Source organism: Brachyhypopomus gauderio, chromosome 2, assembly GCF_052324685.1.
Source record: "Brachyhypopomus gauderio isolate BG-103 chromosome 2, BGAUD_0.2, whole genome shotgun sequence".
NCBI lineage: Eukaryota > Metazoa > Chordata > Actinopteri > Gymnotiformes > Hypopomidae > Brachyhypopomus > Brachyhypopomus gauderio.
Window position 1 is genome coordinate 16,155,803 of NC_135212.1, and position 25,525 is coordinate 16,181,327.

Consider the following 25,525-nt stretch of genomic DNA (forward strand, 5'->3'; position numbering starts at 1 on the left):
CAAGGTACCAAAGGAGAGGTGAATAATTATGCCATTATTCAGAGCAGCTACACTCCTGCACACTGGCAGATACATGCTAGCAGGAGTGTGAATATAGAGGCTTTGGGATTTCCAGAAATGCAGCAATAGGGTGAAATGGGTTGCTGCGAGGTTTAAGATGGGGAAAAAAAACATGTACAGATCCATAATGCTCTTCATCTCTCACTTTTGCATTGTTTTGTTTCACACACAGAATAGAATTGCATTTCATGCATATTTTAATGCATCTGTGCTGCATTAGGTACAATAAGAGTGAGAAAGAGGGAGAGAGAGCAACAGTGAAATGGATGTACATCCTCTGATGCTTGGCTGTAAGGGGAAAGGGGGAGTGTACTATAGCAATGGTGTGGCAGAGCAAGGAGAGAGGAGGAAGATCATGTGAAATGCAGGGGTACAAGATGGATGTGGGATGTGAGTGAGACACAGAAAGGACTGAATATAATGAAATTAAAAGACTTTGCTGAAAAGGAAATGATGAAAGGTAGATACAGACTGGGAAAGGTGCACTGCAAAGGTAGAGGAAGTCATAGTGAATAGCAAAAATAGTAAATACAGAACGTCAGAATGTCAAAATGCCAGTCAGACAGAATAGCAAAAGGCAGGGCAGCAATGTAAATATAAATATATCTGCTTGTTCCTGCCCAAGAGAAATGATGTGCCAGTTCATTAATGACATGTTCAACCAATTGTTCAATCTCTATTTTACTATTTAATTTAAAATATTCTTTAAATCCATTAAAAGACAATTGCTTCCTGCCAAGCCCCAGGTTTTTGGTCATGCAAAAAACTTTAAATTACACCTTCTATCATGATTAGACGCAGCATAGAAACAAGCTAATTTGAGAGCTTTATTTAGTTTTAAGGCTTGATACATCATCATTCATTGGAATCCCATAAAAAAATTGTTTTAGTGAAATTCTGACTTTTACACTTCGTCATAGCTTTAAAAATCTTTTTACGATCTTTGGGTTTTTTTATACTGGACCTTTACTATTCAGATCTTTTTTACGCATTTTCAAAACTTGCTGCTACCTTCTTTTCAAATTTCTTACGTAGCCTACCACTCGTGCTCACAGTCAGTGACGTCCTTCCAGAAGACGTAGTGTGATGTTTGTTCTCCTGACATTAGTATTAAAAAGATGCTGCTCTCACTTTAAAAATGTGATTTTGGATAAACAAACCATCAGGGCCCAACCAATAAAAAAGCAGAAATGGCTGTATCCACATAGAGTGGGGGAAAAAAAGTATTTAGTCAGTCACCAATTGTGCAAGTTCTCCCACTTAAAAAGATGAGAGAGGGCTGTAATTGACATCACATGTAGACCTCAACTATGAGAGACAAAATGAGGAAAAAAAATCAGAAAATCACATTGTCTGATTTTTAAAGAATTCATTTGCAAATTATGGTGGAAAATGTTCAATAACAAAAGGTAATCTCAATACTTTGTTATAAGTACCCCCATGTTTCACAGTAGGTATGGTGTTCTTTGGATGCAACTCAGCATTCAATCTCCTCCAAACATGACGAGTTGTGTTTGTACCAACCAGTTCTACTTGTTTCATCTGACCATATGACATCCTTCCAATACTCTTCTGGGACATCCAAATGCTCTCTAGCAAACTTCAGACGGGCCCAGATATGCACTGGCTTAAGCAGGGGGACACATCTGGCACTACAGGATCTGAGTCTTGCATGGAGCCCCTGATCGAGGGAAATTATTAGTGGTTTTGTAGGTCTTCCATTTTCTAATTATTGCTCCCACAGTTGATTTCTTCACACTAAGCTGCTTGCCTATATTAGATTCAGTCTTCCCAGCCTGGTGCAGGTCTACAATTTTGCTTCTGGTGTCCTTCAGTTACAGGTCTGTGATAGCCAGAAATCGTGCTTGTTTGTAGGTGACTAAATACTTATTTTCCACCATAATTTGCAAATAAATTATTTTAAAATCAGTGGATGTTTTATTTTTCTGATTTTTTTTGTCTCTCACAGTTGAGGTCTACCTATGATGTCAATTACAGGTGTCTGTCTTCTTTTTATTTGGGAGAACTTGCACAATTGGTGATTGACTAAATACTTTTTCCCTCACTGTATATTCTGCCTTGATCTCACACAAATTAAGTCCTGAATGAGTGAATTATTTTACCATTGCATAACATTAACTGTTTTATGCCCAAACAAAACTTACTTACAAACTTACTACTACAACACATTACAGAGATTACATAAAACCCATGAAAATAAAATATATCATGAAAGTATATTCTGTGTGTATTCATTCAAATTCATTGTGCTGTGTTTGTGTATGCCTTTGATAAATTGTTCCTATAGGAAAATAATGGGCTGTACCCCAGCAGAGACAAGATGGGGCTACATTATTTAATGTGCCCCTAATGGGAAGTTGTTCATGTATAGAGTTGGAAACTAACAAAACACATGAACTCTATGACTCATATGAACCTGTATGAACTCTAAAACTGATTTATACATTATTTAGCAAAGCAGTAGTGATACAGATGTGTGCAGCGAGTGGTAAGCAGGTTATAAAATGGGAAATATATAGCTCTATATGGCATTCATAAGGTATGTACTGCATCCATTTATAGGTTGTGATAGGTCAAACATCTTCTGTTTTTCATGTTCTGGTCACATGATTTACTAAACTAATAAAAATTGGTTCTTGATTTTTTGGTGATAAACAACAAAGATCTGATGAAATTTGTTCAGTTGGGTAGGTCATATTTTTCAGCTAAATTCTTTTTGTGACTGTACGTCTGCATTTACATGATGTCATGTTGTGGGGGGGGGGGCCCTGCCGGTCGCCCCCGGTTACAGCAGCAGCGGTCCTGTTTTTGGTCACGTGATGTTTGTCCCTCAGGTGGGCGGGACCCGTGATCCGTCTCACCTGAGGGTTGTTTGTTCGTCTATATATATGTCTTGTCTTTGTACCAGTTGACTGCTGGTTATTATTTCCTTAATCTGGAACAATGCACGGGTTTTTGGTTTGCACACTTTCTATTAAACCATCCTATTTCCCTGAGATTTGGCGTGATCGCTTCCTTTTTAGTTGCTCACCCCTGCCCGTCACAGAATAACCAGCCACCCTTCGGAAGCCGCCAGTCTCCTTTACTTTCTCCTTCGTTCGTGGTCATGTCTCGTGGCAAGTGTTTGTCTACGTGCTGTGTGTTTGTCGTGTATGTCATGAGAGTGTGTTGAGTCTGTCCCCACTCGTCCCGCCGTGTTTAAATGTTGTTTGTGTAAGACCCGTAAGTCACACGGCGGTGACCAGAGCTGGGGAACAGTAGACTCCGCTCTCACCCAGCGAGACCACCGGTACCTCACAGTACGCTAGTCCGTTGTTCGTTATCGTCTGTGTATGTGTGTATGTGTGTGTACGTTGTTTTGTTTTGTATGAATAACGACGCGGACTTGAGCGAGTGTGTGAGTGTGCTGTTGTGTGTGTCTCGCTGGTGGTGTTCGTGTGTGTGTGTGGACGGGTCCACCGATGCGTGCTGCGCGCTGGAACGTGTCAGACGTGAGAGTCTCTCTGCTCCTTTCGCCTCGCTCACCCGATATCCCGTGGTGACGGGGGTGAGCAACTGCGAGCCAGAGAGACGCGTCGCTGTGGGCGTGACGCGCAAGCCGCTCGCGCATGGCTCTCTCTCTCTAAAGATCTGTGAATCCCATGGTGAACATGGTGAGAAAGAGAGAGCTGGAGTAGGCGTGTCATGCTCCACAGAGCGCGCGCGTCAGTGGGTCCTGTCCGTTTGTTTGTGTTTTCTGTCTTTGCGTGTTCGTTTTGTCCTAGCGTGTAGCGTGATTTTGTTTTGTGTAATTCCTCTCTTGCGCCCCTCTTCACTGTGTGTGGGGAGGGGTCCATTTGAGGTCCCAGGGCATCTCAGGTGCGTTAGTGTTATATGTTGTGTTTGTGTTTTTTGCTTTGTGATTCCCCGGTGGGGCCCCCCCTAAATATGTTTTTGGGGGGGAGCTATGGGGTTCCTGAGCCACGGCATGTGGCTCAGAAGGCGCAACTCCATCAGGAGACCTGACCTTTGGGAGGGACCTCTGAGCAGGGAGGAGCCCCTGTACCCTTTTATGTAGGCAGAGGAAGCCTGGGGTGTATGGGCAGGGTGTCTCCTCATGCCAAGAGGAGGTCCCCTCCCCCCTGGGAAAAGGGGGACCAAAGGTCAGGGCAGGGCGCGTTATGTGTTGTGTGTCGTCTGTGTGCGTGTGTGTGTGATGTGTTGCAGGTTGCTCCTGGTGGTGGACTGCGGTACTCCCGGACCTAGTGGGGTCTCCAGGAGGAGACCCTTCCCTTCGAGCTCAGGGTGACCAGCGTGTCCCTGATGCGCATTGCCAGGGCCCTGGTCTCTGGTGCTCCTGGGTTGGGTGGAGGAGTCCACCTTGAGATGAGGGGCCCCGGGAGGGGTTCACTCCCCAGGAGTCTGTGGTGACCCCTAGCGAAAAGGGCAGGGGTCAGCTCAGAGCGAAGAGGTAGGTTCGGGAGGTGGTCGGAAGAAGCCGTGGCCGCACCCCAGTGTGGCGGCCTGCACACATCCACACCTGTGACGTGTGTTGGGCCGTGTGCTCCCGGTCCGCACACAGCGGTGGGGCTTAAGCGGCCTAAGGCCGGTTAGTGCGTGAGGGCCCTGTGACCGACCGGGGCGTGGTTGTCATGTTGACGGCCCAGTCGGTCCAGGGTCCCGCCCAGGAGGCGAGCTAACTTATGTGTCCTTTTGTGTTTCAGCTCCAGGACTGCAGGGAACAGGTCCCTGCCTTGTCTGCGTCCTGTGCCCCTGCCTATATGTGTTTTGTGTTTTAGCTCTAGGACGGCAGGGAACGGGTCCCTGTCTTGTCCTCGCCCTCCCACCCCTTTGTTGTGTTTTGTGTGCTGCCGCTGTAAGCCGCACATCCGGAGGGGAGTGCGGCTTTGGTGGGGGGGTCTGTCACGTTGTGGGGGGGCCCCCTGCCGGTCGCCCCCGGTTACAGCGGCAGCGGTCCTGTTTTTGGTCACGTGATGTTTGTCCCTCAGGTGGGCGGGACCCGTGATCCGTCTCACCTGAGGGTCGTTTGTTCATCTATATATGTCTTGTCTTTGTACCAGTTGACTGCTGGTTATTATTTCCTTAATCTGGAACAATGCACGGGTTTTTGGTTTGCACACTTTCTATTAAACCATCCTATTTCCCTGAGACTTGGCGTGATCGCTTCCTTTTTAGTTGCTCACCCCCGCCCGTCACACATGATCAATAGATTCAAATATAGAGTACTGCTGTTCAGGTTGCTGGAGCACTGATGCTCAGTATGAACGCCGATGGCAGCACCGATAATTTGTGCCTGTTTAGTATTTTATCTCACTTGCACTCAGCATGTTGAATTATACAATATGAAAAAATATTACATTTTGTTCTTCACAGAGCTGAGAGATGTTTTTTATTTTACTTTGGTTTGTGAGGTACATGCTACTTTACAGTGCATACAGCTGTGTTTCAGTTGATTAGTAAACTGAGTACATCAACATTGGTTGTAATGTAAAAATTGTTATCCTACAAGGGCACATTCTGTCAAAAATGCACTTCATGCCTTATTAAATAAAATTATGGGTAAATGACATTCAGTACACTGACAGTTAGATTTAAGCTAAAAATGTGCTTTGAATATGATTTTTATATGATCAGAAATCATGTGTACTGATTATGTGTAGTTTGCTGACAGTGATATCAAAAACCTGCTTACTGAAATGTATTGAAACTGCAGCACATTTACTTATAATAGCACATACATTATATTTGTTACAGCAACAATTTTTTTTTGGAATGCCAAATTGCAGTTATTTCCCAATATTTATTAAAATCTAGTTTGGCTTAATTTGACATAGTACATTTCAATAGTACAACTCACAGGTTGTGGGTAAACATTTCAGCTAGCCTACACTCAGCTACCAGCTTTTAACCACACTGTAGTCCGTAATGAGTCACACATCTAGTGTTGCCACCTGTCCCGGTTTTCCTGGGACTGTCCCGGTTTTCCCGGGCTGTCCCGGTCTGTCCCGGTTTTTCTTCTTTTTAACATTCGGTTCCAGCAAAAAAAACTAGGTTAGTTCAAACCACGATTCAGACTGTTTCTGCACACTTTAATCTGTTTTTTTTCTCGCTGTGTCCATTTTAAACCCCTCCGGTAGCATTTTACGTTAGCCACCCCCCCCCCCCCCCTCGACAACTTACGTTCGCCACCCTGTGTCAGTATGACAGTGTCCTTGTTTTTTGTCAGACCTAGGTGGCAACCCTACACACATCTGAGGTCAAATTTCACAAAGCTTCCAGCTAATGGTTGCTCTCAAATGAGTGGTGCTAGTCAGCTAACTGTTAGCTCTGAGTCACTGACTGAGGCATTCCCAGCCAATCACTCACTTCCTGTTCAAGCACAAGTAGGATTAATATGCTAACACTAGCTCAGCCAGCCCGGTTAGAGGGCATAAGGTGAGAGGAGTGCATCTAATTGATTCCTGTGCCAAGTCACCCGCCAAAGGTTGTACTGCACTACACTGCAAGATCACCAACACACGTCACACTTGTTAGTTCTGCGCTTGTATCAAGCCCTTCTTTTTTCTAAATTTAAGCAATGTTATATTGTCAAAGACAAACTCACTAAAGCTACTACTGTGGATGAATATTTACATAAGAGTATCAATAACATCAAACACAAACATCAGAACAACTGATCTTACACAATGAAATAATTTAAGTTGTGTCTTGAAAAGTGACACTTCCTGATCAGATAGCCAGTGAAATAACTGGCTCAGAGTATGACTAGAAATTCTTTACCAACCTGCAGTTTATTCATTTTGCTGTTTGTGACTGGGATCAAACATTTCCTCTGCTCCTTCTCTCAGCAAACACAATTCTTGACGTGAGCTTAGAGTGCAGTACCACCTAGTGGTCATTAGAGTCCAATATCACAATAAGATTTTCACTTTAACTTCAGATCTTCCTGCCTTTAGAATGTTTTATGTTACTGATCATTATTTGGTGTTTAGCCAACAGCAACTATTCCCAAATCCCTGCCTGTTATTAGTTATGGTGGTTTAACTGGTATTTTGCATTATTAAACTACGACGGATGTGACTCAATGGATGTGACAGAGGTATGAGTGACAGCATTTAAGATATTCTCTATCAAGTTATTATGCAGAACAGATAAAACAAGTCTGTGGGCCTCTAAACCACACTCACACACATACATGGTTTTCCTAAAGTAAACTACTTTCAGTTTTCGTGTAGTCGTACAAACACCCTATTCAGGGTCCTACGATTTTCTCAATATTCCCTCAGCAGATTGCAGATGTTAACAGTGATATAGCATGCTAAAACAACAACACAGAACATTAATGACATAGACTAGAGGTAGATGAGCTTGACTAAAAAGATGATGAGCCAAATGAATATTAAAAGATCACATGATGTAGTGTTCAAATCTCTCTATTGATCTTCAACCTCATACCTAATCTGCTTTTCCCCTTTCATATGGTTCTTAGTGTGTCTGGGTTCTAGATCTGTCTGGCCTGGTTTGTTTGCTGGAAGTGGACTTTCCAGTACCTCTGATTATGTAATTATGTGTTTTGTTTGTGTGTGTGGTGAAAGAAAAAGAGAGAGAGAGAGAGAGAGAGACAGAAAGAGTAACATATTGAAACTTTCATGCACTTCCATGGCCTAAGTTCTATATATTTTCTATTACCAAGAGCCCACGGGGATGTTCATCATTAATTAAAGCTAGAACAGACATACAAAGGTGCCTGTGTTTGACTCTGAGATTGATGATTTGAAAATACCTTACACAACTATTTTATTTTATACAAACCAAAAATGTTACACAATTTAGTGAAAATGTTTTCCCTTATATTACTTCTATTCACGTATAGACTACTGAACAACTGTTGTTTGCGCCATCTGCTGGTTACTAATACTGTATTCTACGTTTTACATTACTGAAGCCTAACTAGTGGCAAAATTAACCACTAGAGGGTAGAGTTGGTACAAGTTTTCAATTTGTGTCAATGTTATGTAAAGAAAGAATGAATGCTTTCAAGATAGTGGTTCTTATGCTCCATATGAACTAATATATTAGAGCAATGAACACTCAAAACTATATAATGCAGTTTCTAACATGAGGATTCCTTTTTTGCACAGACTTTTAGTTGATTTGAAATATATTTCTAAAACACACATTTGGCACAAATACTGTATTTGGAAACAAATACATCGAAACCTGGAATTTAATTAATTCGTTATAACATTAACATTGCAGGACAAAATTACTTGTCTTAGTAGTTGTATCTAAGTATCTTTGGCTTCACTGGGTTGATTTGTGTCTTCTAGGGGCTCTGCAATGCTTCCACTGTGAAATTTCTTATGGTAGAAGGTGAAATAGATTCTCCTCCAGCCAATTGTATTGGCCAGCAATTCCATATCCAGTGTGATGTCATCACTACAGCTCCGTACTGCCTTCTCCCACAAATCCTTAGAGTCACAAATCTGAACACAAACAGAAAGGCACCTTCATCACCCATTTATCCATTTATATTTACACTTACTCATTACTTTATAAAGTACAAGAGATGTTTAGAAGTCTCTGAATTAGAATATGAGTCAGATTTTAAGTCTCTGAGTATTGAGTCTTAAACATAACTGAAGTATTAGTCAAATCTGAAGTCTTATCTTTTCATATCAAAATAACTCAGAGAGGGCATTAGATCTTTGCTGTCCAATCAAAAGAGAGATGGTCACACTAAGCTAACTGAGGCTAATTCATATAGTGAAATTAAGAAGGCTGATCAATTACTCAAGATGAATGGACTACAATTGTTACTGCAGAGCACATATGCAGCATTTCTTTGAAGTAATGGGTAATCATCAAACAAAGACAAAGAAAAATACATTTGTGATTATTTTAACTGCAGATGAGCACTGTTATGCTATTAATTATAAAGATTTCGTAATATTCGTAAAATAAACAATATTTGTTATTTTAAAGGTAGCATTCAGTGAGGATAGATAAGGTTTGGTCTTGCCAACTCTGGGATAATTCAGTTTTAGGGCTTGTCTTTAAATGAGGTTCTCACCTTCTTAAACCTGAGTGAGGTCTGGCTGAGGTTGCCAATGTCCTGGAAAGTCAGGTAAGAGAGGATGCGAAGCAGTAGTTGGTCAGGCAGGCGCTCCAGGTAATCAAAGTGTCCCTGACATAGAGCTTGGCTATATTCCAGGATACTAGAACCAAACACTGTGCCTACCTGGTCTACAGAATCACACATGGTATTAGACAGGTCATTGCTTTGTATATATCTTACTTTTCTTTTTGTTACTTAGCTTGTTTCTGAAAGTATATAAGAATGCTAAATTTCTGCAGTGATGCAAGTTTTACATTTGAATCAGTGTGCTTAAATTTGTATATTTGTTCATGTGTTTTTTCCTGTTCAGTTTTAGAGTTGACTGAATGATATAGAATTTTACAAATCTTACACTGAAGTCTAGCATCATTTAAAAACTCATCATGAGACTGTTTCAGCTCTTCAGGAGCCAACCCCTGATATTCTACTCTCAGTGAAATCTTCCACCACCTCCATATCACCTGTTCACATACAGTATAGAAAAAACAATATTTAATATTCAGTTTTTGAAAATATGGTTGTGTCTTTCTTTCTTTCTTCTTCTATCAGCTATTTCCCGTTTAGGGGTCGCCACAGCGGATCAAACTCCTCCATCTGGCCCTGTCCTAAGTGTCCTCCACTGACACACCAGCCACTCTCATATCCTCCACCACTGCATCCATAACCCTCCTCTTAGGTCTACCTCTCCTCCTCTTGCCTGGAAGTTCCACCCTCAAGACCCTCCTACCAATATACCTCTCCTCCCTCGTCTGTAGATGTCCAAACCATCTCAATGTCGCTTCTCTAACTTTATCTCCAAAACATGCTACTTTGCTGATCCTCTAATAAACTCATTTCTGATCCTATCCTTCCTCGTCACTCCAAATGAGAATCTCAACATCTTCATCTCAGACACCTCCATCTCCCTCACCTGTCGCTTTGTCAGTGCCACTGTCTCCAGTCCATACAACATAACAGGTCTCACTACTGTCCTATAGGTCTTTCCTTTCATTCTAGCCAACACCCCTCTATCACAGATCACCCCAGACACTTTATGCCATCCACCCCACCCTGCCTGCACTCTCTTTCACTTCCTCCATTACTCTGTATCCTCGACCCTAAGTAGGTAAACTCGTCAACCTTCATCAAATCAACTCCTTGTAACTGGACCTGTCCACCATCTGCCCTCTCATTCACACATACGTACTCTGTTTTACTCCTGCTCACTTTCATTCCCCTGCTCTCCAAAGCATATCTCCATCTTTCCAAGCTCACCTCCACCTGTTCCCTACTCTCACTACAGATCACAATGTCATCAGCAAACATCATAGTCCAAGGGGACTCCTGCCTAACCTCGTCCGTCAGTCTGTCCATGACAATTGCGAACAAGAAGGCACTCAGGGCTGATGCCTGATGTAGTCCTACCCCCACTTTAAACTCGTCTGTCATTCCTATCGCACATCTCACTGCTGTCACACTGTTCTCATACATATCCTGCCCCACCCTCACATACTTTTCTGCTACTCCTGACTTCCTCATACAATACCACAGCTCCTGTCTCGGTACTCTATCATAAGCTTTCTCTAAGTCAACAAACACACATTGTAACTCCTTCTGTCCTTCCCTATACTTCTCCATTAACACTCTCAAAGCAAACATAGCATCTGTGGTGCACTTAGCTGGCATGAAACCATACTGCTCCTCACAGATCTCTACCTCTCCTCTAAGCCTAGCTTCCACTACTCTTTCCCAGAGTTTCAGGCTGTGACTGATCAACTTTATTCCCCTGTAATTACTACAGCCCTGCACGTCGCCCTTATTCTTGAAAATCGGCACCATTATGCTTCGTTTCCACTCCTCAGGCATCTTCTGACCTACCAAGATTCTGTTAAATAACCCAGTCAAACTCCACTGCTGTCTCTCCCAAACATTTCCATGCCTCCACTGGAATATCATCCGGTCCAACTGCCTTACCACACTTCATTCTCTGAATTGCAGCCCTTACTTCCTCCTTGCTCACCTGGGGCACTTCCTGATTCACAACCACTACCTCTTCTAACCTTCTTTCCCTTTCATTCTCTTGATTCAACAGTTCCTCAAAATACTCCTTCCACCTTCCCAAGACACTTTCCTCACCAGACAACACACTACCACTTTTATTCTTTATCATCCTAACCAGCTGCACATCCTGCCCATCACGGTTTCTCTGTCTGGCCAATCTGTACAGATCCTTTTCCCCTTCCTTAGTGTCCAACTTCTCATACAGCTTGCTATATGCCTTCTTCTTCATGGTTGTGTGATCATATTTAATACTTCAAAGCAGATAGATAGCTTAGACAGTGAGGCTTTATGTCAGTTACAGTTTATGTCAGTCTGTGCCACTACAATGCTAGTTACATGGTTTAGCTAAGTTACCTAGCTAGCTATTATCAATAGGCCTATGCAAAACTCGAACATGGCAGAGATATTTGCAATAGAGACAAAACATTTTAAATGAACAGATTCTCAATACAGTTATGATACCTCAGATTTTGTTATAACAAGTTGAAAAAAATCTTTTGAAGGGGACTGGCCTTGGCCATTTGTTTCAAACAATACTTCTTTCAGCAAAGACGCCATATTTGGACGCTAGGTGGTTACCATGACAACTAGAGCCTTTCGCCTAATAATTTACTTTAAATAATATTTCTCTGAATGTTTATATTATTCTGTTCGGTACAATCCCAAACGTTTATAAACGTATCATAGTGACAATTTGTAATAAGACTATATTTAGGTCAATATAGCAAAACATTTGTCATGATTTTTTTAAGATTATAGGGTCACGACCCAGCGGAATGATATTTGACAACAGATTTGTATAAACAAAAGATAAATAAAATGTTACATTTATACATGATATACAGATTGGCATTTGAACAATTTCTACGCGTGACGTATGTTTTATATTCATTCTCACCTCGTCTAGACGTACACACAGTATTATTTTATACTAAAGTAGTTCCTAGCGGAAGGATGGAGCGGGCTGGAGCGCAGCTACTTTGCAGATGCAGGTCTCTCAGCTGATGAAGGTAGCTAGCTAGCTGAGGTAGTGGAGCTGCTGCACTGTGTAACAGCAACTACAACTACACTGGAACAAATAGGTAATAACTAAGTTCAACGGCGGATTTAGTACCGTCTTTGGCTGTGGTTTAAAGTTTCGCTATATGTATTAGTTGCCGATTATTATGACGATAAACAGGGACCGGTTTGCGGGAAAAAAATATGGTTTCCAATTGTCATCTCTCGAATCCTGTTCCTGCTTTCCTTTTTTTGTGTCTGTGATGCAAGCAGTGAAGAAGGTTCAGAGGCCATTTCGATTTCTTTGGTGGTAGACACAATAAACTACTTGAATCATTTCTTGACAACGTTGGTAAGATTTCGAGGTGAATTACACACTCTTCCCAAAAGTAGAACAAACATGTCGCACATAAGTAATGTTAGTTTGTCAGGAAAGCTAGCTGCCTCTGTGGCTAACCCGCTAGCTCGGTTAGCAGTTAGCCAGTGTGGTTCCTCGTGAACGTCTAGCGACACCACGGCTAGCTAATAAGGTCACATACAGCTAGCTACCGCTACTCAGTGTGTTCCGTAGTCTTAGCTTGGTTGATGGGATGAAATTTTATTTAATCTGTAGTAATAAAATAACAAACGTTGATCGTCTTAATATAAATCATAATTGGTTGTCTTGTCTGACAGAAGTCGAAGTATTTTAACAATCATCAACGCCAACTTTGTCATAGCTAACTGTATTGCTAGTTAGCTAGATAGCTTGCCCACTAAAATTGTGATCGCATTAAAACCCGTCTGTTTACTTAGCTAGCCAGTCATTTTGACTTGATCTAGCTCGCATACACGTCGACAAGTATCTCTGTAATATTAGGTTATCCTGTTTAAACCACATGCTGTTGGCCGACCTCTTCAAGAACGGTATGTTTATTTTCACGCTATTTGCAACAATGGATTACTAAGTATTACCAGTGTTGTGATGTGTGGTTAGATGTTATACGATTATATTTGTAAAAATGGCTCTACTGTACCGTTGATTGATGACCAAATTAGCATTTAATGTAGGTTAGCCTAAATTATAAGGCCGCAAGAAATTCTGCTGTGAAAAGGAAAGATAACAAGCTAGGTTAGCTAGCTAGCTAACTGAATGTACCCTTATAGCTAGACAGTTTACGTTAGCTAGCCAACAAGTTTGCTATAATAGAATGTGGCTAGCTATAGTACTGCTAATCATCAAAAAATGCACAAATCCTATACAATACAACTGCGTTTTGAGAGGTGTTTTTTTGCGAAAGGCCTTTGGCGTTTATACTTGGAATATTTGTCTAAATTAGCTCTGCTTCCCCAACAATTGACAATTATGACTCCCAGGCTAGTCTGCTAACTAGCTAGCTATGCATCTGTGTCTCGTTTAAGTTTGTTGTTTGTCTTGTGTTTTCTGTTCCCAGTGTAGCTTTTTTACTGTTCAGGAAACAAAGCGTCACATTTATTTACATATTTAATATTACGTATTTAATGAGTTTATTCAAGTGTAAAAAACAGACTAGCGGTACTGGCATGCTAACTAGCTTAATACGTCAGAGAGTGGGCCTCTTGAGTAAGAAAATAAAGATATGTCAAGGTAAACATTGCAGTCAGTGTATTTAGGATCGTTTCGCAAACCGATAGCGTTATCGTTAAATTGTTGGTTATAAATACATCGAATTAAAAACTAGTTCAAAAAAACAAAGCCTAAAATAATCGTCCAGGCCCGAAATGGCCTTGATAATTATGTCGTATTTTCAGTGTACGTAGGTACAAGTTTATATTACTTCCGTGATAAAATATTCAGAAATTACATCAATAGAATTTTTAAATTAATCGATTTCTGGCTTTCGTTTGTTACTTAATTTAACTTCATTTACTTAATCTCTATTGTAATTTCTCTAAATATATGGCTTCGACGTTTTATACGACTACTGCACCACCGGAGTAGCTTGCTAGTTGTATTGTCAGTTACCTCACTTTTTTTGTTGTCTCAAATTCTATAATGCCACATTTGCTTATCTGGAGGGTTTGATGAGATGATTTTTTTAGCCCATGATCATTTGAATGAAGCTCACTTTTTCTAATCTTAGCACTTGTATTCTTGATCCTCTTTCACCAAAAGGGTCAAACATTGTTTCTTAAGCCAACACACAAGATCACACAGTTTACACCAATATAATCCACTTTAAATGTTTGTGTGTGTGATTGTTTTCTAAATAATCCCAAAGTCCCAAGTTTGCCAAGTTAAAATCTGAATCCAGGTTTTAAAATGTTTGTCATCGTAAACGCATGTCTTTTCAATTGACAATGATTACTGTAAGTACAAATTCCAAGTGCCACTTGACCTAAATGTAATTTATTAAAATTTTCCTTAATGTATCCTTACATGTTAGTGGCTCACAGCTTGTAACATGCCTAGCCCTGACGCTGAACCATATGTGTGTAAAACTAGATTTAAACTAAACAAATTTGCCAAACTAAAATTTCAGGAAATTGTGAAGCATTTAATTGATTTTAGTATGTATTTTCTTTCTTTTTTGATGGGTTAGCTACCTTTATACTTTTGTATGTAATATGATTTTCTTGAATCCACCAACATTCCTTTAAGCATTTAGATTCTTGTGAGATAGGGAATTACATTTGTTTATAGTGGCTTACTGCAAAAGCACAATGGCTGCCACACCAGTGATTTGTGTAATTAAGCTTATTTCTGAAGTTTTTGTTTAAACCAATATCACTAATGAGTATCTTATTGAATTACAATGTATGATCAACTGAAGGTGTTTTCACTTATTCTTCTTCTTCCTTGCCCATTGCTTCATCACCACCATCAATTTTCATCATAGGCTGCCGGTTGGGGCATTTGCACACGGCTGGTAAGTTCCCATGACACTCTTCTTCCTTTCCAGGCACTCAGGGGGGTGGTGGGCAGATCTCTAATGGGGCAGTGGGTGTTATGCCACAGACCATACATGATAACAGTGCTGTGAGTAAAGTTTGAACCAGGAAAAATAACTGAATTTCATTAAAAATACATGTATAATATAAAAATTAATATAAAAAACAGCTGGTCCAGAAATTTGCTCTCTCCTCCACACAAGGTATCTTTTTGTAACCCAGGGATTTTGTTCCTCAATATGTGATGGTGAATTTAAAAAGTCCAAAGTGTTTTTTCGATATGCCTTTGTGAATATAAGAAAATATACCGAAATAACAATGTGTGAGGCCGTTCATGAACTTGCTTAACCTTTTTTGACAATATTTAATATGCACATCTATGTTTGACTCGCCTCTTATGTAACTGGGATTGGTAGGTTGTATGCTCAGCTCTTAGCAGTGTCTCTTGCTTTGTGTGTTTATATTGTTCATTTCATCCTGCATTTACATGCATGTAAGAGAAGGTTATGTCGTCTTTGTCAATATATGAAAGAATAAATGAGTGAAAACCAGGTTTGCAAGGTGTGCAATGATCATGACAGTTAAATTTTACAAATGTGTTTATTAGTGGTAAAATTGTGCTGTGTAGGATAGAATGTTTCAAATATTTATTGTTAAGAAAATCGAATCGTATGTATGTGTACATCCATTCTGTGGTCCTGTAATGCATTATCATGACTAAATTAAAGGTCATGGTTACTGATTTTTTTTGATAATATACGAAAAATCTGTTGATGGGATTTCTAAATGGGATCAAGCCATTCATAACACTTGCAGTTATGTGATATTTTTTGTTGTAAACATTCAACTTGATGGCCTACTTCATACTTCATAAAGCCTTTTCACCAAAAAGGGATAATCTCTGCCATGGTCTTGTGAAATAGTTGGTAAAGGTGTTTGTTAATTAAAAAGGTAGCTTAAATTAATACTAAAGGTGTTTGATTCCATTTGAAATTCTATTTTTGAAATGTATTACTTTGGCTGGGTAGATTTAAGGTAAATCAGCAGATATACACTGCATATATGTGTCAGTCGGAATAAAAGGATGTGCCAAATGAATTTATACAAATTGATCTCTTCCCAAATGATAAGACCACTAACCTTATAGAAATATTGAAGGCTTTTTATTGCCATCTTTTTAGTTTTATGGTATTCATTTTTTTGCAGGTGATTTGCTTTACTTTCAGATAACTAGTTGATCTACATAAAGATTTAGATCTTTAGATCCATCAAAACCTTTGAGCAATTTATAGAGGTGCAGTATGTGACTCCTGGTTTGAATTAAAGTGTGAATAAACTGCATGGGAGCTTGAGAGTAAGATCATGAGGTCAAGATTCTGATGAGCTGTGGAAAGAAGCTGATTGGCCTTTCAGTCCGTGCCATGAGCTTGCCAAGATGCTTTCCAGATTGAAGTCACTGAAACATGCTATTGTTGGGATTATGGCACTCTGAGAGCTTTCTTGCTCTGGTTCTTCACTGGCTGGTGTTGAGGTTGGGCAGTGCTGACCTGATGAATCATTTGGCAAACCTCACTACTCTGCAGGAGTTGTGGTCCTTGGCATTGGTGTTCTGTTGCTTTTCTGCTACGTTCTCTACATTCTAGCAAAGCAATTGGTGACATTCCTGGTGAGGATGTTCTCTCCCTGGTGAAATATATTGTATTCGGCCTCATTGTGTTGGATGTAGATTTGACCTTGTGCGTTTTCCTTAGTGTCACTAAAGGCTGTACTAAGGTAAAGTCTGACTTAGATATGTGTGAAGCAAATAGGATTTAGTAGACACCAATGCCATCAGAGATCACCTTTTCAGAAAGCAGGGGAAGTGTTGTTACATGCCTTTATAAATGGCTGTCTTCATGCATAAATAGTGTCTAGGGTTCTTTTTTGAGAAGCTGTAATTGTTCATTGAGCTAGCAAGTGAGAATCCAAATTTACTCCCCTCTCTTTGTCAATCCCCATACTGGTGATCAGCATTATCTGTGATCATGACACAATATGTGCAGTGAGAGACCTTGTTGTGATCCTGATTGAGCAGGTGATTCTGAGCATTAATTTGTGGAACTTGACTTCTTGAAGGTTTGGAGTGACTGTAATGAGGGCTATTCAGAAAGCTGTAAAATGTAAAGAGGTGTTGATCCTAAACACCTTAATGTAATTGTTTAGTAAGATTGTCATATTTACTAAGTCAATAGGTAAGAAACCTACCATTATATCCTATCCATGTATCAAACAAGCTTGGACCCAAACTTACTTATTTATTTATTCATTCATTTTGTCCACTTCAGTGGCAAGTGTAGTAAATGCTGCATACTGCTTTAGTCACTAAGCAGAAGTGGAGGCAGTGTTTACACATTACTTAGTGCTGTCTTTACTAGTGTGCACTGTGTGCATACCCTTCAAAAATTTGCGGTAGGTGTTGATTCCTGATATGATGGTGCACAACATTAAGAGGCAGTAAAATGACAGGATCTACTAATCTTAATGCAATATGCATCTTAAAATGTCTGCATACAAGACAGAACAACATCTGAGCAACCTACAACAAAAAATGTGTTCCCAATATGTCCCTTTAGGATTTTCATTGGTAACGCAGAAAGACCATGATGCATATGATTGACATGGGCTATGTGAATTAGGGTTGGGCAAAATGGCAAATTTTAAATTATTTGCAAAAGTATAATAACGAAACTATGCATAAATGCTTTGTTTGCCTTCATGATGCTTTATTTTATCAAATATAGTAATATTATCTAGGCCTAGACATTTTACATTTATAAAATGCTTTAAAAGTAGAATGGGATGAGGATGAGGCCTTTTCAGGTGATGGAAAAGAATAGTTGTGAACAGCAGCACTTTGCAGACCGTTTCAATCTGCTTCATTGTTTTAGATTTCCAAACAACGTCTATATAACTGATGTCATGGTATCTGTGTCTAGTATTTCCTTGGGTTTTAGGGGATATTGTGTTCAATTTCGCTTTCACTTTCATGCCACCTGCTGGTTCCTCTCAGTTTCCCCCCAGTTTTCAGAGCTTTCTTCAGTGCTAGTAGCTCACACAGTGCTTTGCTGTAGGAAATAGGTGGGCATGTAATTTGTAATTGCTGTCACATTCATTTCTGCTTTAAGACAGTTTGTAGCATCTTTTCTTATTGAGTAAATGTGTTGATCCAGCAATTGTGATCGTGTTTCAAGATCATTTTATTGCCTAGCACTAATTAGCAGAATAAAATTAAGTCCTTACTCAGTCACAAGAACATGAATTACACACGAATATGGCTGATTTGTTGACTCAAAACATGCTCATGCTGTCTCACCCTCTTTCTGCCTTTCTGTCTCTCCCTTAGTGAATGGTGTCTAGAAAGGGTATGTCCCTTCAGGAGAGAGGTGCCAATGTCCAACCGGCCTAATTCCAATCCAGGGGGGTCACTGCGCCGTTCACAGAGGAACACAGCTGCGGCCCAGCCACTAGACCATATACTCACAGGAAGGTCAGTGTATTCACAACATATTCTACAATAGAGTACTTTCTGTGTGTGCGCAAATTTGCAAGGTAGTAAGGTTTTTTCTTTTTTCCTTTTACTTTCATGGATATTTAAATATGCTCAACACTTCTAGTAATACATAATGTGTTTTTCAGACATCTCTTTGCCTGGTAAAAAAAAACACAGAAAAGAAAACAATGTTTTTCTTGTAGTTTTATTATAGTTCTGTTGTAGCTGTTAATAAGGCTGGTAGGTTGGTATTACTGAGGGTATAAGTGGAAGTGAAAATAAGGTGTTGCTGTTATATTTCCCATCCCACACATGTTCGCTCTTTAATTTCCAACCTCTTCAGGTTGCAGTCAGAGCAAGCCAAAAAAAAAGCAAATTCCCCTCCTGAAAGTAGAAGATCATATACTAAAGCTTCCAAAGCCCCGCCCAGCTCAGCTGCTGGTTCTGCCCGTGGTCACACCTCCCGAAGGTACTACTCTCCTGCTAGGCTTGGGGTGGGTGGGTGGGGGTGGGTGTGTGTGTGTGTGTGTGTGTGTAAGAGGGCACTTTAGAATATGGACAGAGTGTTACAATTACCCTGAACTTGTATGTCAGTATGTAGGTGTGATGAGCATTCCACAAGCTTGGCCCTTCTTATTCAGCATGTCTGTTGGAATGTGTATGACTCCAGTGGTTTGGTGGAGTGTGTTTGAAAGTTAACAGTTGTGTACTGGTTTGGTCCCACTACCAACACCATATAAAAGGTTGGGTTCACCATTTGGAGATTTTATAAGTTTTTAAGTAATTAAAGAAGGGCGGCGGTACGATTATTGGCCGATCAACTGGTATTTGCTTTAGACCTGAATCCTGTACATTGTAATCTTAAACTGACAATAATGAAACTCCAGCTGTATCTGGGGGGAAATTGTATATGTGTGGCTCTCTTTCTATATTAATGTATGTTGTAATATTTTTCCTGCTCTTTTTTTTTCTTCCACCTATTCTTTCTGCTCTGCATTTTTCTGATGTTTTCATTCTTATATGGGTATGGTTTAACCCCCTCTGCCCTTTTCTCTCTCTCGGTCTGTTTCTCTATTTCTGTCTGGGTGGTGTGAAGAAGCTGTCTCTCTCTATCTGTGGGAACCCACTCGGCGTCAGATTCAGCTCTGATCTCAGAGGCAGCAGGGAGTTCAGGTCAGCAGGAGCAGCGTGAAGGCAGCAGCAGCCGCGCACTCAAACGCAGCTCCGCCCCCGAGCACAACAATACCTACTCACCGAGCCCGGCCAAGCGGCCCAAAGCCCTACCCGGCCCCCATCTCCTGGAGAGTGCCAGCACTTCTGAAACACCTGTGCCTGGAACCCCCGAGCCCAGGAATCCACATAGCGCCAAATCCAAAAAGAGACGATTAGCAGCTGATCCCCCTGCACCTCCAAGCAGGGTCCTAAACAGGAAGAGCAGCCCCTGCCCCGGCCCCAGTGGGGTCTCTGCCACCTCTTCCCACAAACGCAAGAAGGCAGATACCTCTTCGTCCTCATCCTCCTCCTCTTCCTCATCCCACCCTAGTTCCACCAGCGCGGCAGGCCCTCTGCCCCCCCGCAGCGAGGGCGGGAGGCCAGCCAAACCCACCAAGCTGGCGTCCAAATCGGCTGCGTCAGCCAAAGCTGGGTGTGGCACCGTGACTGACTCCTCCTCTTCCTCAGCTTCCTCCTCCTCCTCTTCTTCCTCATCATCTTCAACAGCTGCAGGCGTGAACAGCTGTGCCCCCCCACAGGGAGCTCGGCTGAAGCAGGGTAAGGACCAGAGTAAGGCCCGTCGCTCCCGCTCTGCCTCCTCGCCCTCCCCACGTAGGAGCAGCCGTGATAAGGAGCAGGCCAAAGCCAGTGGTTCCTCTAAATTTGAGTGGGCCTCCCGCTTCAACCCCAAAGTAAACCTGCCAAAGCCCAGATTGTCTTTGCCCGGATCTTCCAAGCCGGAGAGCTCATCTAAACCCGGACCGTCGGGACTACAAGCCAAACTTGCAAGTGAGTCACATACACAGAGAGGAGTTTGAGGTAGCAGGCACAAAGCATATCCCTTTGGATCTGTGGTTTGCTTTCAATTTTGATTACATTTGATATCCTTTGCTTTCACATTTGCTACTTTGTTGAGTGATGCTGCATATAGGGTAGCAGTAGGAGAAGCTGTCTTTTTTGACTGCAAGAGATGAGGACTGAAGCATAACTGCTAAGTCGGCAAGTTTCTATTTATGTAGGCAGTTATTGTATGGCAGAAAAACTTTATTTGCATGTAAGATAAGGAGAGGTGTACTGTTATAGCTCTGGAGACTTATGTACAGTCATGGCCAAAAGTTGAGAATGACACAAATATATTTTCACATGATCTGCTGCCCTCTGATTTTTATGTGTGTTTGTCAGATGTTTTTATCACATACAGAAATATAATTGCAATCATATTATGAGTAACAAGCTTTTATTGACAGTTAGAATGAGTTAATGCAGCAAGTCAATATTTGCAGTGTTGACCCATCTTCAGGACCTCTGCAATTCTCCGTGGCATGCTCTCAATCAACTTCTGGACCAAATCCTGACTGATAGCAGTCAGGAGAGAAGTGGCTTCTTTGCTGCCCTCGAGACCAGGCCTTGCTCAGAGTCTCCGCCTCACAGTGCATGCAGATGCACTCACACCTGCCTGCTGCCATTCCTGAGCAAGCTCTGCACTGCTGGTAGCCCGATCCCGCAGCTGAAACATTTTTAAGAGACGGTCCTGGCGCTTGTTGGTTTTTCTTGGGCGCCCTGGAGCTGTTTTGGAAACAATGGAACCTCTCTCCTTGAAGTTTTTGATGCGATAGATTGTTGACTGAGGTGCAATCTTTCTAGCTGCGATACTCTTCCCTGTTAGGCCATGTTTGTGCAGTGCAATGATGACTGCACGTGTTTCTTTAGAGATAACCATGGTTAACAGAAGAGAAACAATGATGCCAAGCACCAGCCTCCTTTTAAAGTGTCCAGTGGTGTCATTCTTACTTAATCATGACAGATTGATCTCCAGCCCTGTCCTCTGTCCAACACCCACACCTGTGTTAATGGAGCAATCACTGAAACGATGTTAGCTGGTCCTATTAAGGCAGGGCTGCAATGAAGTTGAAATGTGTTTTGGGCGATAAAGTTAATTTTCTAGGCAAATATTGACTTTGCAAGTAATTGCTGTTAAGCTGATCACTCTTTATAACATTCTGGAGTATATGCAAATTGCCATTATAAAAACTGAAGCAGTAGACTTTGTAAAAATGAATATTTGTATCCTTCTCAAATTTTGGCCATGACTGTAGGATTGGACACCTAGTCTATGTAGGATTGGACACTCCTAGTCATGTGTTTACACATGTCTGCAAAAGCAAGGAGTTTTCACACATGCACACTAGACTTGTATTGTAAGTGTAGATGTGCACATTGTGCACTAATGGTCATTCACTAATTCACCCGCCCCATCAGCAAGTGAGCAGACCTCCTTTGAAGCAGTAAATGTTATTTCATGTAAATAGTAATTAATGACTTGGGGGTTTGTTGAAATGAGCCTGAGCTGTTCTCTTTCTGTAGAAGTCACCTATCGTCCCTATGAACAGTTTTGAATGGGGTCTCATCCATTCCTGTCTGTGACTTGGTCCTGGTGGTGGGCACTCGTCGGGACAGGGGAACTGGCTCGAATTTCAGCCCAGCTTGGTGCCAGCATGCTGGGTTAAAAATACTTTCTGTCTGCTGCTGTTACGGTAGCTTACGAGTTGGTACTCTCGCTGGATGTCTGCAAAGGTAGCACAGCATTTTACTATTGTTACATATCCAGGCAGGTGAGGACAGCTGAAATTGGGAAACTCTGAAATCTCAGAGGTAGGTCAGAACATAGGCATGAATAAACATTATAGGAAATTGAACCAACAGTGGTGTTGGACTGCAAACCTATAAGTGAGAGCTTTGGGCATGACTGCAGTGGGGTGTCAAACTTTCCAAGGCATATGCAGCGTGCTGCTTTATTTTTGTGGGACAGATGGCTGATCAGGTGTTGGAATGGGAACCAAATGCGTAATGCCCTCTGCTTTCATTCTGTGTCTGGACTCCTCTGGGTTTGTGCATTATTCGGTCAGAATTGGTCTGTAGTGGGCCAAGTTGGACTGGACTGGGTTTTTTTTTTTTTTTTTTTTTTTTTTGATAGCAGAGATGGTATGGTGCCAGAGAGTAGGACAGTTCTCTGCCCAGAATAGGGGTTCAGCTTGCAGGGGGTGGGGGGCAGGCTACCAAGCTCAGAGCTGGATATGGCTGTGGGATGATTCACCAGGTCATCAGGGGAATCTCTCTCAACCCACCCCCTCCCCTGGGTGTGGCCAGGAAGTATTGGTGTAGTTGGACAGTGTAAATATGTGCATTCTTTTAAGTATTTCTAGTTTTCCCTCCCCCTTTATGTTGCTCTGCATGTGTGTGTACATGAGTTCATACATGTTTGTAGGTCTGTCTCTTAAAACGCACTTAAAATTCATACCTGCCTGAAACACACACGCTAACCCTAACCCTGTCTTTGCATATGCACTGTGCAACATAACATTTTCCCCCACCATTGGCCCCTTAGACCTGTTTGCTGTGTTTGGAAGTTATTTGAGAATCCAGCATGTTGCGTGCAAGCCGTTGCCTTTCGACAATTCTACGATGTACAGAGCCATGTCAAAATAGGGACACAGTCTCCTGATGATCAGGCAATAACTTAGCATTACAGGCTTGCTGGGTGAGTTACTATCCTAGCTAGCTATATAATGTTATTTAATAAATGCTGTAAAGGGTAACATTTTGTCTTCATTTTTTTTCAGTGATTTAAAAAAAAATCTGTCACTGTACTTGTCTGTCTGTGTGCTTCAAGGTTATAATCGTTAATGAAAACAAACGAAAACTGATATTGTAAAAGCATTTTCGTTAACTGAAATAAATAACGATAATTAAAAGAAAAAACCGTTAACTAACTAACTATATTACATGTTTAGAAAACAAACTAAAATGTGTAAAAAAGTGTTTCTCAATTTATTTATAAGTCTTGTGGACTGATATGAAATCGATTATTTTTTTTTTTCTCACTAGAAGTTTTATATTGGCTGGCAGAAGCATACGGCACCTCATGGTTCGTCATGTCTCTTGTTTAGAGCTCCTGCTTGGCATGCTAGCTTGCAAAATTACGACAACAAAAGTTGGGAGAAAACAGCGAGTCCTGTATGGGATTTTTAAAATATGACTACGAGAAAGGTTACATGTCTTGTAGTGGAAGCAGGTGATAAAATATATGGAGTAGTTCTCCAGAGGAAAACACCCACAAATCTCACAGCTCACACAAGAGGGCTAACTGTCAGTACCTTGGCAAGCTAGCCTCGGAGTAGCTCCGCCGAAAGAGAAGCACCATCCCGGCTAGGTAGCACCGGGAAGGAGAACTGTAATGGACCATCTTCACCAGTGATCAAATAGCTGCTGGTTAGTTAATATGCAGAAAAACCGCAAGCGGGTGGATGCGCTAGTTAATGTGTTGAGACTGGATGTCAACACAACTGTGTGACTCGATTGCCTTCAAAAAGTTTGGCTTTTCACAAGTACCAAAATAGGGTTACGCTCCTATGTTTGTGTCTGTCCTAGTCTGGCAATTTTCAGCAGCAATATTACACATTTTGCACTTGTGGACTGTTGGTTGTTCTACAGTAATTGAATGCATTTTTTATGGTATCTTTTGATGAGTTTTTATTACTTAGAACTTTTTGAATCCTGCACCTGACAAATAACCCAAAGTATAAAAAAACTAAAACTAATGCTAGAACTAATGAAAACTAAACTAAAACTAAGCTTTAAAAAAATAATTAAAACTAATAGAAACTAGCAAACATACTCTAAAAACTAATAAAAACTAAATTAGAAAAAAATCACAATGAAATAAAAACTAAACTATAATGAAAAATCCAAAACTATTGTAACCTTGGTGTGTTTGTGTGCAGCCTGTTTTGTTTGTTTTTTAAATGGTCATGGAAATGTAAATTGCAAGGCTGTAATCTTGTTCATGTAGCATGCAGGTATTTTATTTATTTTTTTTGTTGTCTCTTTGTTTTTGTTTGTTTTACATGCATGTCAGCATGTAGCTCAGGCTGGTAAATATGAAACACTCCTAGCCCATGTCATACATTTATTTTAATAACAGGCCCTATATAGGAAAGCCATCAATTTCTATTGCGAAATACGTCTACTAAGTACTTTGCAAACCTGTTTCTCCTTGGGGGCATCAAGTTTTCTGCATGCTAAGTAAGTGATGGCTGAACGTTGCAGAAGTGTGTAAGTAATATTCTTTACATTTGCCAATGGGATTACCTTGTTTTCATACAGAAAGCTTTCATGATGTGATGCAAATACACATCATGATATATAATACAAAGCACCTTGATTGATTAAAAATATATTTAGAGAAATTTGTAAAATTGTCATTAGATGGACCATAAGCAATAGCTTTACATATTGATTTTACATATAGCACCAAGTCAGTTAAACTTGAGGGATTTTAGGCTGTCAAAGTAGCACGTATAAGAAGTATATCCGTGGCAAGAGGACCCAACTGCCTTTAGATGAACCTGTCTTGAAACTCAGTCAATTGCAGCTCAATTGGCACTTGCCTGTATTGTGCCAATACACCTGTATTGGCAGATCCATTATTGCTGCCCTGTTCTCTTCACAAATGTGTGAATGTAGGTTCACACTGAGTATATGTAACACAGGGGTGCCCACAAGTTTTCGGCTTGCGAGCTACTTATAAGATGACCAAGTCCGAAAGAACTACCTCGCCTCGAGTGTAATTTGTTGAC

The 25,525-nt window shown here is 41.0% G+C and overlaps 2 protein-coding genes across 7 annotated transcripts in view; one reads left to right on the forward strand and one right to left on the reverse strand.

The window, feature by feature from the left end:
- Positions 1–6,865: 6,865 nt before the first annotated feature.
- On the reverse strand, positions 6,866–11,906 carry fbxo36a (F-box protein 36a). Its single transcript, XM_076988800.1, has 4 exons — positions 11,702–11,906; positions 9,552–9,660; positions 9,155–9,327; positions 6,866–8,567 (listed from the first exon to the last, which is right to left on the reverse strand). Exons 1-4 carry the CDS (start codon positions 11,795–11,797, stop codon positions 8,370–8,372), a joined length of 576 nt encoding a protein of 191 aa, XP_076844915.1. The 5' UTR covers positions 11,798–11,906; the 3' UTR covers positions 6,866–8,369.
- Positions 11,907–12,186: 280 nt separating this feature from the next.
- trip12 (thyroid hormone receptor interactor 12) overlaps positions 12,187–25,525 on the forward strand; it is a 44,643-nt gene continuing 31,304 nt past the window's right edge. For 2 of the 6 annotated variants that reach the window (XM_076988787.1, XM_076988793.1), the window contains exons 1-5: positions 12,187–12,321; positions 15,097–15,126; positions 18,531–18,674; positions 19,021–19,146; positions 19,774–20,678. In XM_076988787.1, the coding sequence (XP_076844902.1) occupies positions 18,577–18,674; positions 19,021–19,146; positions 19,774–20,678 (1,129 nt within the window). In that variant the 5' untranslated portion in view covers positions 12,187–12,321; positions 15,097–15,126; positions 18,531–18,576. Of the gene's footprint in view, positions 12,322–12,511; positions 12,604–12,647; positions 13,145–15,096; positions 15,127–18,530; positions 18,675–19,020; positions 19,147–19,773; positions 20,679–25,525 lie in introns of those variants that run through there. The other 4 variants (XM_076988788.1, XM_076988791.1, XM_076988792.1 and 1 more) reach the window with 4 other exon arrangements.